Raw genomic sequence first — 15,624 nt, 5'->3', positions numbered from 1 at the left:
CCCCCTTCCCCAGTCTCGGCAAGCCTTGGAGACGAGCGTGAATTCTCTCAGTGGAGCATTTGTGATCTCAGCAACTTAGCTGGCCTCCATTTTTAAGAGACAGTGCTTTTTCCCCCTCGTAATTATAATCAAAAACCACATTCCCTATAGACAATTTGGAAACTACAGAAAAATCTCAAAGAAGAAATGGTCAAATAGCCGCATGTGCAAGTCGTTAAGGTTTTGGCCTCACTGGGCTCTTGAAAAGAACCGTTCCTAAAACAAGTAGCAGCCTACCCTTGTTTGCCCAGTGGGCGACAAAGTCCATGCAGCAGCTGCCCCCTTGGGTCAGCACTGCCCCTGGGCTGTCGAGGAGGTGTGGGCAGCTCCATGGCCGGGCACACGTGGGCAAGAGGGATGTGCCCTGGGCCCCAACCAGCTGCACCAGCCCACACACCACCGCAGTCCCACACAGCACTGTGACTCTCATGGCCACAGGTGAGGCCAAGACTGCAGGTGCACAATGCACCCTTACTCAGCCAGAAAGGACTAAGGAGGCACCACCCCCAAGTCTGCCCACATTGGCCAGGTCACTGCAGCAGCATGGGGCTCTTCCAGAACACCATGCCCCCCACCTCCTCCAGGCAAAAAGAGCAGAGGAAGAGGGCTCTTCCCAGTCCAGGCTTCCTTCCACCCTGGAATTGCAGAGAGCGCTACTTGGTATGACAATGCAGCCACCGTGCCAGGCAAGGCCTTCTTCACTCTGGGGGCCCAACCTGGGACTCACCCCCTTGCAGACAAGTCTCTGATTGAGAACATCAGGGAATCCCTGTGTCCTTCAAATCCCTTTCGCTCTTTGCAACCCTGAATATAAGCACCTGTCGGCAGGATCTGAACCTTACATAAATCAGCTGCCTGGCTGCCACCACCATCCACACTGCTGGACAGATGGAGGAGACAGACAGACACAGGGGAGGTTAGGAGGGGCGGTTAGAGTCAGAGGTGCTGATGCAGCAGGGAAAAGGGGCTCCTGGGGATCACGAGGGCTGGAAAGGACATCTCACGGCAGCCAGTTGCAGCTACCTGCTACAGAGGGGAGGAAAGCCATCTCACACATTTAGGAATACAAGAGAGCCGAGGGGTGGGGAACTGATGGAAAACCAAAAGACTGCTGTCTCCATGACAACCAGTTACAGAAATTGACCTTTATTTATTGTACTAAAGACTGTTTAACTTTTGATACAAAGTAAGGTTTTAGTACAGAAAATCCCAGTCTGTCAGAACAGTACCTGTGCACACTGTACCGTCACAGTCCCGCTCGGGCCGCCGCTTGCAGGAACAGCCCGCGGGCACTGAGGAGGGCCTCAGCCCACCGTCCGCCCCGCTTGTCTGAGCTAGAAGAAGGCGCGTACCTGTGAGACCAAGGGCAGCACTGAGAACTGACACGTGTCTCTTTGAACAACTGTGCAAGAAAATAGATCCCTTTTTTAAAAATGTCAGTTTGGCTAAACTACAATCTAGTGTCTAGAATTACAAAGAATAAAATGAAATCAAAGATTTCTTGCTAGCAAAATGAAATGTTAAGAACAGTATTAAAATATAGGTCCTACCCCAGTGACGCTTACACGGAGCCCAGTACAGTACCTATTATTAATAGGACGCACAGTTTAAGGAGGAACCACATCAAATCTTCAGCCAGAGACATCCAGCATCAGAAGTGCAAAAAAACAAAACAAAACAAGAACCCAAAAACAAAAACCCCAAAGACGCCCTCGTGGGGTACTATTTCTGCCGGGAGTGCTGTCACCGGGACTAAGAGGATCCCCAGCTTCTCTCTATATGTCTGACAGCGAGGACACTCCTCGTTATGCTTCATCTAAGAGCTCTCAGTTCCAAGTCTGAGACATGAGTGTCTTCCTATCAGAGAGAGCTGATGTACTTGCCCCAGCCTAAGGAGTTTAAGAATTACCCTGCAAAAATTGCACTGATAAAGCGGTCATTATTTACAGAACCTAAAGAGGACCCAGTGGCACGTGCCAGCCCTCGGTTTACACCCTGCCCAGAACCACAGCGTGGCGGCGAGCCCAGGGAGCCCAGATGGCCCAGGGAGAAGGCAGACGTAACGATGGCAGACAGAGAAGAAATGAGAGGACACGGAAGGGGGGACAGAAAGCCTGAGCGACAAGCTTGCAAGACGCCAAAATGGCCTTCCTGGTGCAGGAAGGGAGAACATGGCCGCTGGCGCCTCAGCCCCACAAAGGCACTGGTCCTGTGGCCACCACGTCTGAGGCCCTGCAGTCGCCATGTCCTGCCAGGAGAGGTGCCGCTGAAGAGCAGGAAGTTTGTCGAAGCTCTGGTCCCACCGACGAGAACCTTCCAGAGCAACGAGGCCGCCGCCGAGGTTCCAGAATCATTTTGCTGAAAGCAGGAACAAAATGCAACACCAACACAACACAGGAGGGTGACGGGGTGGGGGGCAGCGCTGGGCACCGACAGCACGGGGCTGTTCAAGTAAACATAAACAACCAATACTTAGAAAAGGCTTGTAAACTTGTGATCTGAAAGGTTCTCTGCAGCATCTCTGATCGGCTGGCTAAGGAAAGGGTGGTGTTGAACCCCTCTATCAGAAGTCTTTTGTGTTTTTTACTTTGTCTTAAAGCACATGTGTGAGAGGAACACAGTCTTCGGGCTGGGGCCCGGATCCCGGTCCCCTGTGGCCCTCGGTCTACAGAGGAGGTGTTTCTGGAGTCCGTGTGCGTGGATCCTTCCCTTGCGTGCTTATATACAGATAGACGCGTACTTTGCAACCGCCGAGCAGGAGCCGGGCCAGGTGTGCACGCGGGCAGCCAAGCCACAGCCACCCCCAGCATGGCCTTCTTCTACAGTGGACAGGCTGGAATCCACAGGACTTTACTTTGTTCCTGATTGACCATTGCCAAGATCTGAGTGCAAATGCTCGACAGGGCTCCTCCCTGGACGACCCCTGCAAAAGAGCCCCCAAACACACACATCATTGAGCTCAGAGCCAGACCCCGGGTTCGAGGCAAAACAATACATCTGTTACTCTCTGGTTTTCTGCCTGTTCGGAGCTACTTGGCCTGCCTTCCTCACGCTCTTCCATCAGCAAGAAATTGGGGAAGAAAAAGAAGTAAGAGTTGAGTACAAATAACTTTGGCTTTTTAATCTGTCCCTCTGCTCAGCTGTTCAGTAAGATACTGACAACGTGGGCTCAAATGAAGGCTGGTGTCAAATTTTGCCAGGCTTTGCAGGTGCTTGTAACAGGGATGACCAGGACTCAACCGCTTGCATGAGCTGCACATCCCCCGCCCCCAGCCCCACATGCCCTGGGATGGTCTGCCCCATCCTGTAAGGGGGAGTCCGGCACCCTGGAAGGCAGTCTGGGGTTGTGTTCTGATGGTCCAAACAGCAGCTGGAGTCTCCAGGAAACAAGAATGCATGAAAGGGGCCGGGGCATCCCAGAGCCCAGTGAAGATTCCCAGGCAAGATGATGACATGTCCCAGCTATTGCCAGGCCCTGCTCTGCAGGCTTTCACCACCACAGGTCCTGGAGACACTAGCCTGGGCTCTCCGTGTGCCCCACGGAACGGTGCCAGTAGACGAAACATGCCCGGCCGCTTGCCACAAGGTAGGGACAGGAACAGACAGGGAGCCCTTAGAAACTGCTGTGGAAATGTGCCGAGAGGGGCGCCTGGGTGGCTCAGTCGGTTATGTGGCTGCGTTCAGCTCAGAGGGTCGAGTCCCACAGCGTGCTCCCTGCTCAGCAGGGGGTCTGCTTCTCCCTCTGCCCCTCACCCCGCTCATGTGCACTCTCACTCTCTCTCTCTCAAATAAACTCTTTAAAAATAAATTTTTTTAAAAAGTGCTAAGAGTAATTTTATGTTTGTTGAAACAAATAAAAAGTCAAAAGTTTATAAGTTTTAGAGTTTTGAATTTTTCATTTCTCTAGTAAGTGTTAATACATTTGAGTAAATACTGGTTTATGACGGATTAGAAATGAAAACTCACACACGCATACGTAGAAGCTCCAAGCTGGGGTTCTGAGGCCAACTGTTTTTGCATGAGAAGCATGAAACGAGATCCTAACAGTCTGCACAAGTGAATTAAAATCACTGCTCCTGCCTCCGTGACCCCAGTGTGATTAAGCCCCTACCGATGACTGAGTTTAGCAGAGGGGGGAAGCCACAAGGCACGATGGCAGCCAACAGGATGGAGCTGTGCTGCCTTCAGTTTGTTTCAAAGACCAAAGCTGTCGAGAGTGCAGCTTTTCTTGGCCAAACCTCAGGGCTACACTGGACTGCACTTCACTACCCTTCACAGAAAGTGTGAAGGCCAGCCAGCCACAGCCACCACCGCCGGGCCGCCTGCGCGGGACCGCCGGAGCCCTCCTGCACAGCACTGTTGCTGTGGAAACTGCGCAGGGAAAAACCTGGGGGATGAGGCCGGGGGACTTCCCTTGTCAGCCTGTTATACTCCGCTCATCGCCCCGCACCGGCCAGCAGGACGGCTTCGATGCAGGGGACTGCAGCGGCACCGATGAGGCATCCGTCCGCACTGCCTGCTCTTCCTCTCCAGCCCGGAGACGCACCTACCTGTGAAGTACCGACTGTACTCCTGTTCGATCTTCTGAGCCGTCTCAAACTGCTCTTTGGAATGCCTCTGAGTCACCTTGTCCTTCAGGTAGATGGGGTCTCTCTGCTCCCTGTCGGACATCCAGAGAAACAGACTGAGTGTCTCACCTCCCCAGGCCCTCCTCTTTGCTTTGTCTAGAGTAACAGGGCCTCCATCAACAGGGTCCCCCCGTAAAGCACAGCGACAGCCTGTGGGCCCCAGGGGGAGCTCTGCATGGTAGGGGGGATGGTTAGCACTCCAGTGTGTGTATGTGGAAAGCAGACACCCCGGCTGGCCCCCAGGTGCGGGCACCAGAAGCTTGGAAGCACAGAAAGCCAAAACGGATGGAGGCCCTATTCGGTGGTCAGCCCAACCAGCACAGAAACTGGGGCTCAGGGAAAGCCAAGGCTCATCCACGTCCCAAGCCAGCTCCTGGCCGACTGGACCCAGCCCAGGCCACCTAGCTGCTTGTGTCCGTGTGAGCCCTAAGCCAAGAGGCAGGAGAAGGGGAGAGAAGGGTAGGATGCCCAGGTAATGACACAGGGAACCGTGGCAGCGACTGCGTAGGGCCAAGGGCCAGTGGGGACAAGGACTGTGCCTGGTTAGCACTGCCTGAGTGAACGTGAGACCTTCTGCCCGTCTCCTTATTCCACGCCCATCCCCACTGTCCTGGTGTCTGAGCCAGCAGCCTCACCCCCAGCAAGCCCCCCACCGAGCCCACCGAGCCCCTGAGGACCCAGTCACCTACTTGATGTGTTTGGCGCTCTTGTAGTGGATGAAGATGACGATGGGGTAGATATGCATGTGGTGCAGTCGCTCGATGGCATGGGGGGCGATGTCCAGGAGACAGTGCCGGTTCTAAAGGGGGTACGTGGCCAGTCAGGGCCTAGGGAGGGCCCTAAGGACACTGGAGCCCTGCCACAGATGGAACCCCCTCCCGCAAACACTGCTCTACCTCCCTGCATCAACGAGCACATGAGGACCAGTCTAGCATGAAGACCACATAGGGAACCCGGGGAGAGTGTCACCCCAGAAAAGCTCTCCCCGCAAGCTGTCAACTCTGATGGTGGTGACAGCTAGGAGCCAGGGCTCCTTTCCTGCCTCTGACGAGACACAGGGGTCTTAAAGCCCGACCCCGGTCTGGCCTCAGAAACCTCACTGCCCCCAGACTGAGCAAATGAAGATGGGGAGACCCAGCAGGACCTGCCTTGGGGAAGGGGCGTGTGTGTCTGCCTGGCTGTGACTAAAACAGGTCTTGGGGTCCCCTGAGCCTCCAGGTGGAGTGTGAGCCAAAGAAAGACCACAGGTGCTCTGCACAGGGTTCTCCTTGATCCCCAAGAGCTCCACTGAGGGAGCCCAGGCGCCAGCTGGCTTTCTAACTCCCCTGGGCGCATCCACACTCCCTGCTGCCAGAAGCCACCTCCCTCATTCAGCGAGGAGCAAAGCCAAGCCTTATGAGGTGAAGTGAGCAGCCTGAGAAGGACAGGGCCTGAGGAGTCCGCCCTTGATGGCCGCTTTTCCAATACCCCTTACAGGTTTCCCCACTTTTCCTCACACTCCCCGGCAAATGGACCCCAGTACATTCAAGAGCCTAAAGACGCAAGGAAATGGTTTTTAACCCTTTCAGGGGCAGGGCCCTGATGGAAGCTGGGCACCCTGTCCGCAGAAAAAAGCACACATACAGTTCTGCACACATGCTGAGCAGGGCAAGACCCTGTCATAGAACCTGCCACATGGGGCTTTCCGAGATCTCAGAGCTCTCATCAGATCCCGAATCCTCAGAGGGAGAGGGGTGACATGGGCAAAGGACTAGTGCCCTGTTTACGATGGTGGAAACACACAGAAGCAATGGGGGCAAACCCTGACAGAGGTTAACTCGGACTAAAAGGACATGGGCGAGCGCAATGAAGACCCAAGAGATGCACAGGGCAGAGGTCCAGAGGCGCAGGGGGTCCAAACCCAAATGCTCAGACCCTACCCCTGGTCTAAGCAATGGTACCTTTTCTGTGATCTCCTTTATGGAAGCCACTGTGGTCACATCGAAATGGCCACTCCTCCGCTTGTAGTCGACAAACAGGCAGTCTTTGACACCCCGCTCGATGGCCTGCTGAGAGGCCTTCATCACCTCTGCAAAGCAGACACAGGAATGAGATGCCCCCAGCCCGGGGAGCTGTCACAGCACATTCTGAGCAAGAATACTGTGCAGAAGACCTGTCTTCCAGTCCCTCCTTCTGGAGAAACACACTGATGTGAGCCGCTCAGAAGGGCACTGAAACACCATGGGACCCAGCCCCAGGAGACGAGTGGACAGAGCCCGGCAGGCAGCGAGAGTGCCCTTACCGAGGGGGCATCTGCAGAACTTGCCGGGTGCCTCGTTCACTAGCATTTCCTTCACCACGTCCAGTAAAGGCCCCAGGATCAGGACAGGCCTCAGGGAGGTGCAGTCTACTTTCTGGACCCGCTGATAGGCGAGGCTCACGGAATCTGAGGGAGAGAGGGGCAGTGTCATGGGCATGCACCTGGATTAGAGGGAGGGAGGGAAGGAGGCCAGGGGCCCACAGCTGCCCTGACCTTGCTCGCCCCAGGCAGGTCCGCACCCTCGGTCCATAAATCCCGAGCCAGGCCAGGTGAGCGGCTCAGCAGGGCTCGCCTGGGACTTGGCCGGTATAGCGCGAAGAGGCCCCATGTCCTGGGCAGACCAGCACACGGTCACTCCTGCAGCCAGCACTAGCGTCCCTGCTCTGTGAACACCCAAGGCAGCTGGTCTAGAGCAGTCATTCTGGCACTTCCTTCCCCTCAAATTCTTCCTCACGTGTCTTATGCCCACTCCCCATGACCCCACTATCCATCGTCTGCTCTCTAGGCGTGCAACTTGCCCTGCAGGCAGGTGTGCTCATATGACCTCATGAGCAGAGGTGAAGCTCCCAACTCCTTGCCCTCCTCCCAGGGGCTAAAAAGGACAAGACCAGGGCTGCCCAGCCAGCCCTGACCCTGATGATGAGGACAACCTTTAGAAGCATGGCAGAGCTACAGAACCGACGGGACTGGGGTCCCTGGATGATCCCCAGGATAGAGCTGCCTTCCTGGGGCCACCGGCCAGCTGGGATTTGATGGGGCAGAGAAATCACACTTCGGCTACTATTATCTGGTCTGGGTTACAGGAGTCAAATCAATCTCGTGTGTGTAGAACACACCCCCGCCCCCCACACCACCACCGTCCCTGAATGACTAAACAAGTCCTTGCCGAAAGAGGCGGCCTAACACCAGCACCTCCCCGTATCAGTCACTGTGCCGGCATCTCAGAAACACTTCGGAAAGAATATAAAACACAGTCTCACCAGTGTCACAAGTCAGCAACTTGTGAAAAGCCCCAACGACCACAACAAGCGCTCTCAAGGCTTGTCCAGGTGACAGAGCCAGAGGTCCCAGGGAGCAGCAGGGGTTAGAGGCATGCATGCTGGCCTCAAGGATGAAGAGACCGGCGGGAGGCCCAGGAGGGGCGCAACAGGAGCTGTCGCCCCGGCCGAGCCTCGCAGGCCTGCGGGCTGAGGGCAGGGAGGGCTGGGGTGGCCTCTGGGGAAGCATCAAGGGGAGGCTCGGCCCAGATGGCCTGCAAAGCAGCCGAACGCCAAGGCCTGACTGGGGATGGGGCTGTGGGTGCACACGCAGTAGGGGGCCAGGTGCCGCTGGAGCTTCACTCGGACCAAGCTCGTGGGGAAGTGAACACGATCTCTCCCCTCCCTCACCCACACCTACACATGTATTCTTTTTTTAAAGGCCTGATGATTATCCACGTATACCTCTGTGGCTTTCCATACAGCACCTTGCAGCGGGCTGGCCAGGTGATCTGTTCCAGTCGGCAGGAGAGGCTCTGGGAGCCCCATCTACCATCCAGAACGTCTGTGCATTTCTGACCAAAGCCTCTGAGGAGTCTCAGGGCAAAGGACTTTCTCCAGGAGAAGACGAACACATCCCCTCTTTTGAAAACCAGAACATTACAGGGAAAGCCAAACAGCTTCTCTGATACCTCTTCTCCCATCCGTCCTGGTCTCCAGCAGCCTCCTCATCACCACTATTAGAAGCTGGAAGGATGTCCTTCCAGACGTTTGTTATTCTCACATGTTGATTTTTACATTCTCAGAAAAGACTACAAAATCTGCTATATATGTGTTCATCGAAAATGACATAACAACGTCAACATTCTGCACCTCCCTCTTCCGCTCCTATTACGTTTCTAGAATGCACCCCTACTGATTCATCCTGCTCTCCTGTATTCCTTCTGAACCTCCCACACACAAGTGCACTCCCTCTCTTCATCCCTTTCCCTCTGTATGGACACTAAGTCACGATGCTTCCAACTTATTTGAGCAAGAATCATATTCTCCCCTAACGACTATTAACACTCCACGCAGTGGGAGACCAATTTAGAAGATTCCTGTTCCTCCCTGAACAATCTGCTTCGTTGGAAGTCCTCATAATTACAGAATTAGAGAGCTACAGAGCATCTCACAAGTCATTAAATCCAACCACCAAAAATATAAAACTCCCTGAGAAGGATAAATGTACATATAAATAGAGAATCTGGAAGTAACGTAATGTAGGTATGCAAATCACTTTAAATCTGGTGTAGGTATTTAAAAGGAACAGCACAAAAGTAATTATAAATCTATGCTAAAATATACATTGATATAAAAGAAGGTAATAGATGTCATCAACAACATCAAGGGGAGGAGGACACAGAGGTATAACATGGAATTTTTATAGGAGACTGAAATTAATGTGTCATCAGTTTCAAATGGATTGTTTTAGGACTGCCTGGGTGGTTCGGTTGGTTAAGTGTCTGACTCTTGATCTCAGCTCAGGTCTTGACTTCGGGGTCATGAGTTCAAACCCCATGTTGGGCTCCAGCGTGGGGCAATGCAGAGCATGGAGCTTACTTAAAAAAAAATTAATAAGATAAAATGGACTGTTATAATTTTAAGATGCTTTATGTAATCGCACAGTAACCAAAAAGAAAATATCTATGAAATATACACAAAGGGACATGAGAGGGGAATCAAAACCTGTCACTACAAAAAACAAACAAGCAAACAAACAAACAAACAAAAAAACAAAGGGAGCCTGGGTGGCTCAGTGGGTTAAAGCCTTTGCCTTCAGCTCAGGTCATGATCCCAGGGTCCTGGGATCGAGACCCGCATCAGGCTCTCTCCTCAGCGGGGAGCCTGCTTCCTCCTCTCTCTCTGCCTGCCTCTCTGCCTACTTGTGATTTCTGTCAAATAAATAAACAAAAAAACAGCACAGCACAACAAGCAGCAAGGGAAGCAAGATGGACAAAAAAGCTACAAGACATACAGAAAACAATTCCAGTGGCAGCAGTAAGTCCTCCCATATCAGTAATTACTTTAAATGTGCATGGATCAGCTCAACGGATGAATAAACAAGATCCAGCTACATGCGTCCAGGAGAGACTCACTTTGGATCTAAGGACACACACAGGCTAGTAGAAGTGAAAGAACAAGGACAGTTCGTGCAATGAGGAACCTGATAAGAGCAAGGTGGCCACAGTTACAGCAGGCCAACTAGACCTTAAGGCAGAAGCTGTTGCAAGAGACAAAGAAGGGCATTACATAACGATAAAAGGGTCAATTCTCCAGGCAGATTCAACGATTACAAACACACATGCACCTCACACTAGAGCTCCCAACTGCGGGAGGCAAACATCGAGAGAACTGAAGGGAGAAACAGAGAATTCACAATACTCAGAGGGACTTTGACGACCCCACTTTCGTTACCGATAAAACAGCCAGAAAATAAGAAAATACTACAGACCCAATGGCCTCACAGATGTGTACCCAGCACCCCGGCCAGCAACAGCAGAGGACATATTCTTCTCAAGCGCACACGGAGCATTCTCCAGGACAGACCACCTCCAGGACAGACCACCTGGTAAGCCACAAAACAAACTTAACACTGAAGCTATACAAAGCATCTTTTCTGACCACAGTGGAAGGAAACTAGAATACAACAACAAAAGGGAAACAAGAAAATAAACCTATGTGGAAATTAAACAACTCAGTCTCCAACAACCAAGGGGTCAAAGAAAAAAAGCAGAGGGCATTTCAGAAAAGTTCTGGAGACAAATGAAGACAAAAGCACAGGATATGGACACTTACGGGATGCAGCAAAAGCTGCATCCAGCTGCATCCACATCCAGGAGGAAAGTGTGTAGTGGTAAATGTGGATATTGAGAAAGAAGAAATCAACAACCCAACTTTACACTTGGAGGAACTGGGGGGGGGGGGGAGAACAAACTAAACCCCAAATTAGCAGAAGGAAGGAAGTAATGAAGAGCAGAGATAAATAGAGAATAGAAAAAAATTAGAAAAATCAATGAAACCAACAGTTGGTTTTTCGAAAAGATCAACAAAATCAGCAAACTCTTAGCTAGACTAATGAAGAAAAATGGAGAGAAGACTTAAATCACGGAAATAAGAAGGGCCATGATAACCGATTCCACAGAAATGAAAACAAATTCCACAGAAATTTTTTTTCTATGAAAAAAATTCCACAGAAAATTTATAGCAAATTACCTCGAACAATTACATGTAAACAAATCAGACAACCTGATTAATAATAATAAATAATAAATTCCTAGAAACACAGAATGTATCATGACTACATCATGAAGAAATTAAAAAAAAAATCTGAACAGAGCTACACCAGGTAAGGAGACAGAAAGTAACAGAAAAACGTCTTTACAAGAAAAAGCTCAGGACAAGATGGCTTCTTCACCAGAGAATTCTACCTAACACTTAAAAAAAAATATTAGTACTGGTCCTCTTAAAGCTCTTCCAAAAATTGAAGAGGAGGGGACACTTCCAAACTCATCCCAAGACATAATAACAAAACAACAGACGAATATCCCTGATATGGCCATATGCCATGGCCAAGTGGGATTTATACCTGGAATGCAAGGATAGTTCTTAACATATCAATCTATGTCTTACACCAGGTTAAAATGAAGGACAAAAACCACATGATCATCTCAACTGACACAGAAAAAGCATTGACAAAATTAAGTACCCTTTCATGATAAAAACATTCAACCAAGTAAGAACAGAAGGAAACTACTTGAACATAACAAAAGCCATATATGAAAAGCCTGTAGCTAACATCCCACTCAAAGGCAGAAGACAGGAAGCTCTCCCTTTAAGATCGGAAACAAGGGCAAGGATGCCCCACACTTGCCGTGACTATCCAACACAGTACTGGAAATCTCAGCCGGGGCAATTAGACAAGAGAAAGAAAGCAGGCATCCACATTGGAAAACAAGCAGTAAAATTATCTATTCTCAGATGACATCATCTCAATGTAGAAAATACTAGAGAATACACACACACACGCGCGCGTGCACACACACACACAAAACCTGTTAGAACTAACGATTTCTGTAAAGTTTAAGAATACAAAATCAACATACAAAAATCAGTTGCACTCCTATACACCAACAATGTCCACTCTGAAAAAGAAATGAAGAAAACAAACCCACTTACTATAACCTCACAAAGGATAAAATACTTAGGAATACGCCTAAACAAGGAGGTGAAAGACTTGCAAACCGAAAACTACAAAATACTGCAAAAAGAAATCAAAGAAGATACAGATAGATGGAAAGACATCTGTGCCTGTGGACTGGAAGACTTGGTCTTGTAAACATGCCCATACTACCCTAACCAATCTTTAGATTCAATGCAATCCCTCTGAAAATCCCAACAGCCTTTTTATTTTTGCAGAAAGAAGAAACAGCAAAATCAAGCAACTGTTATTACCAGTAGGTATTTGCACCTAAAGACAGTCTTTGTTACTACTTTTAAACTGTGAATATCCATTCCTAGCTCCGGGCCATATAAACAGATGTGGCCCACCTGCTCAGGTTTGCCATCCCGTCCTAAGGGAGTGACAACGGGCCACGAACAAGGATGGGATTCACTCAACTCCCAGTACCCAGGCCTTCACTTAAAAAATAAAAACGGGAGCAGGCAAGGAAGAAAAAAGCTGTCCTACTGTCTGCTGCTCGTGGCCAGCTTTGTAGCCTGCCTGCCCAGAAGGGCAACATTCTAGGACACTGAACACACACCAGGCTCCCATGAGTGGTGGTCACAAGAACCTGCGGCTTTCCAGGACAAAAGCACCCTTTCCATAAGGACAATCTACCGGGGGATGTCACACTCCCTAATCTGCAACTCTGGCCCTGGTGAAGTGCCTGGCCAGGGAAGATCTTGAAAGAATCGTTCATGGACACAGGAAGAAACCCACAAAAGGCCAAAGAGCTGCAGAGGCTGGTGGCTCTTGATTACCACCAAACAGCCTATAGTAACCCCAAAAGAAACCAGAAGCAATGCACTGACCGCAGACTGCTTCTGCCCCTCCCATACCCATCCTTCCTTTCCTCCCGACTAACAGAACCTACGTTACTGCGGCCAGCAGGGCTCCAGCTGAAACCCCACCCTCCCAGGCTCTCTTGCTGATACAAGTGGCCAGTGAGGTGTGAGTCGGGTGTTGCAGACTGGGACTCCAAGGGAAGCAGTTTAAGGAGGCACACTCAACTGCGGCACACTTTGGCCCCATCCTCCTTCCTGCTGCCTGAATCCAGCAGTGATGGCTGGTGCTGCAAGATCACATGCTGCCAGAGGAAGCCACGCCCTATACCTGCCAGACCCTGAGGACAGCAGTACCACCACCCCAACTGCGACTTCTGGGACTTACATGCAGAAGCAGGGTAAACCTCTATCTTGTCTAAGTCATTGCTGTGCGGTTTCTGTGGTCAACAGTAAGCCTAATTCTGAGAGCCTGCTGGAAGCGTGAGCTCAGCCACTTGCCTTCAAAGAGTGGAATGGTGTCGTTGGAAAAGGTGTCCAGGGCAAGGAGGTCTTTTCCATCTTTGGACCCGCTGCGTTTGTGCTTATGTTTCCTTCGAAAGAAGGATCTGCGTGCAGCTGCTGATAGCGTCTTTGCGGCGTTGTTGTCATCTTTGACCTCAGACATGCTGAGTCTCCTAGAGAATTCTTGATCCATCCTGTGGGCACAGGGAACGGTGATACTGGGAAGGGCCTAGCGAACGCTGCCGCCCACCCCACCCTGCCTGTGCAGAGGAAAACGCTATGTAAAGTGCAAGAAAGCAGGCACAGAAGGCCACGTTCACATGAAAGTCCAGAACAGCGCACTCTACAGGGACAGAGGTAGAGTCCCAGCTGCCTCAGGTCGGGGAGGGGGCAAGAAAGCGGAAAGACAGGTGAGGTAGCTGATGCGTGCTGGGCTGCAGCTGAGTTCAGAAAGCTCTGAGATGACAGTGGGACTGTGGCACACAGCTGTAAGGACACTAAAAGCCACCAAATCAGACACTTCGAGTGAACTGCGTGGCAAAGGAATGTATCTCAATAAATCTGTTAAAAATAAGAAAGTTATGTTTCCTAAGTTGCCCCTGTATAGCACTGACTTCCAAACACCATCGGATTGCTCTGGAAGCACCTTCCTAGACAAGTGGTTTGAGCAAAACGTACAGACCAGAAGCCAGGGTACAGGGCAGATGAGCCCTGATCCCTGGGACAGCTCCAGGGGTGGGCGCCTCCCCCTCCAAGCCCAGACATGAACACTTACACGTATTTGCTGGGGATCTGGCCGCGCTGCATCTTCTGGGCATTCTCGTCCAGCTGCCAGGCCATCCAGGACCCAAATGTGCCCTGCGGCAATGTGTCATCCACATAGAGAATGTCATCTTTTTTAAAGCTCAGCTCGTGCTCCACCTCCGCCAGCCGGTCATACAGGGCCCTGGCCGGGCGACAGAGAGAACGGGATCAGGAGGAGGCTACCGGCTGCTGGAGAGCCCCCCAGCCACACACTTCGGCAGCCGGTCTCCTGGGACAGCTCTCTTGCTCTGAGCTTTCCCCAGACCACGATCAGGACCCACCTCTCTCGATGCTGGGGGCAATTCCCAGAGAAGGGAACCCCAACTTTATGTAACAGAACAACACTGTCTTGCCCTCCCCTAAGACAGGGGGCTCCCTCACATCCATCAGATAAAGAACATCTTGCCAAGGGCCAAAACCATATCCCATCTTCCAAGTGGGGCCTTCACTCCCTGCTGCCAAGTCAAGGTCACTGGTTCCTATAAAAAGGAAACTCCCCAGAATGGACATATGTCATCTCCCACCAAGGAGGGTGTCCTAGAGACAGAGACCGTATCTCACGGTACACAGCTGATCAGTACTCTTTCCTTTCCATGGCCTCAAAGCTTAGGGAATGTGAAGGAAGCTAGAGCCTCTTCTAGAAAACACATGCTGCCTGTGCCCGGTTGCACACCAGTCACACCGTACTTCAGGCACGTGCATACCTTGACACTCACACACACACTGCAGACGGATCTGCTGATGTGGAGCAGGGGAGACCAGGAGAGGAGTGCAGCACATAGGAAAATGGGGCTCTGCACCCTCAAAATTTCCCAGGCCCCAAACCCTACAGAGGGAGCCCTGGAAGGCCTCAACCAAAGTTTCCCTAAGTCACAGGCGTCTAAGTCACAAGCTGTGAGCACGTGGTTTGGGGCCCGAGCAGCACGGACCTCGGTACCATCCCTGTGGGCATTGCATTGTCTCTGCATTGCAGAGACACTCACCAGGACCAGTCTCCTCAGGAGGCCCCTCCCCCGGCCCCCGGTACCTGATGTAGAAGCTGTCCCCAGGCAGGCTCTTGACCTTGGTGAACTCCTCAGGGCGGTACTGCACCTTGAGACGGACACCGTCCTTGGGCTTCAGCATCTCCACGTAGACCTCCTCCACCGTCTTGTTGCGCACATCCAGACTGCCATACTGCCCGAGGACAGGAGACTGCGCTCAGAGGGCAGAAGCCAGGGGCGGCTTGGGCCCCCGTGAGCAGGTGCGGGGGGGATGAGGCAGATTTAAGATCCCCATCACTGGGACTCTGCCTGCCTTGCCTCTGCAGGTGAGACTGAGTCCTCTGCCA

At 51.5% G+C, this 15,624-nt stretch overlaps 1 protein-coding gene across 1 annotated transcript in view; it reads right to left on the bottom strand.

The window, feature by feature from the left end:
* Nucleotides 1-1,156: 1,156 nt before the first annotated feature.
* DLG5 (discs large MAGUK scaffold protein 5) overlaps nt 1,157-15,624 on the bottom strand; it is a gene marked incomplete at its 5' end in the record, with an annotated part of 116,143 nt that continues 101,675 nt past the window's right edge. The window contains 8 exons of the mRNA XM_080823321.1: nt 1,157-2,962; nt 4,590-4,699; nt 5,357-5,466; nt 6,608-6,735; nt 6,949-7,092; nt 13,488-13,684; nt 14,266-14,436; nt 15,322-15,470. Of these exons, the coding sequence (XP_080679447.1) occupies nt 2,859-2,962; nt 4,590-4,699; nt 5,357-5,466; nt 6,608-6,735; nt 6,949-7,092; nt 13,488-13,684; nt 14,266-14,436; nt 15,322-15,470 (1,113 nt within the window). The 3' untranslated portion in view covers nt 1,157-2,858. The remainder of the gene's footprint in view (nt 2,963-4,589; nt 4,700-5,356; nt 5,467-6,607; nt 6,736-6,948; nt 7,093-13,487; nt 13,685-14,265; nt 14,437-15,321; nt 15,471-15,624) is intronic.

This window comes from Martes martes, assembly GCF_963455335.1.
Source record: "Martes martes genome assembly, chromosome: 14".
Taxonomy (NCBI): Eukaryota; Metazoa; Chordata; class Mammalia; order Carnivora; family Mustelidae; genus Martes; species Martes martes.
Note: the sequence above shows the minus strand (reverse complement) of the source record. Positions and strands in the feature narration are given on the sequence as shown.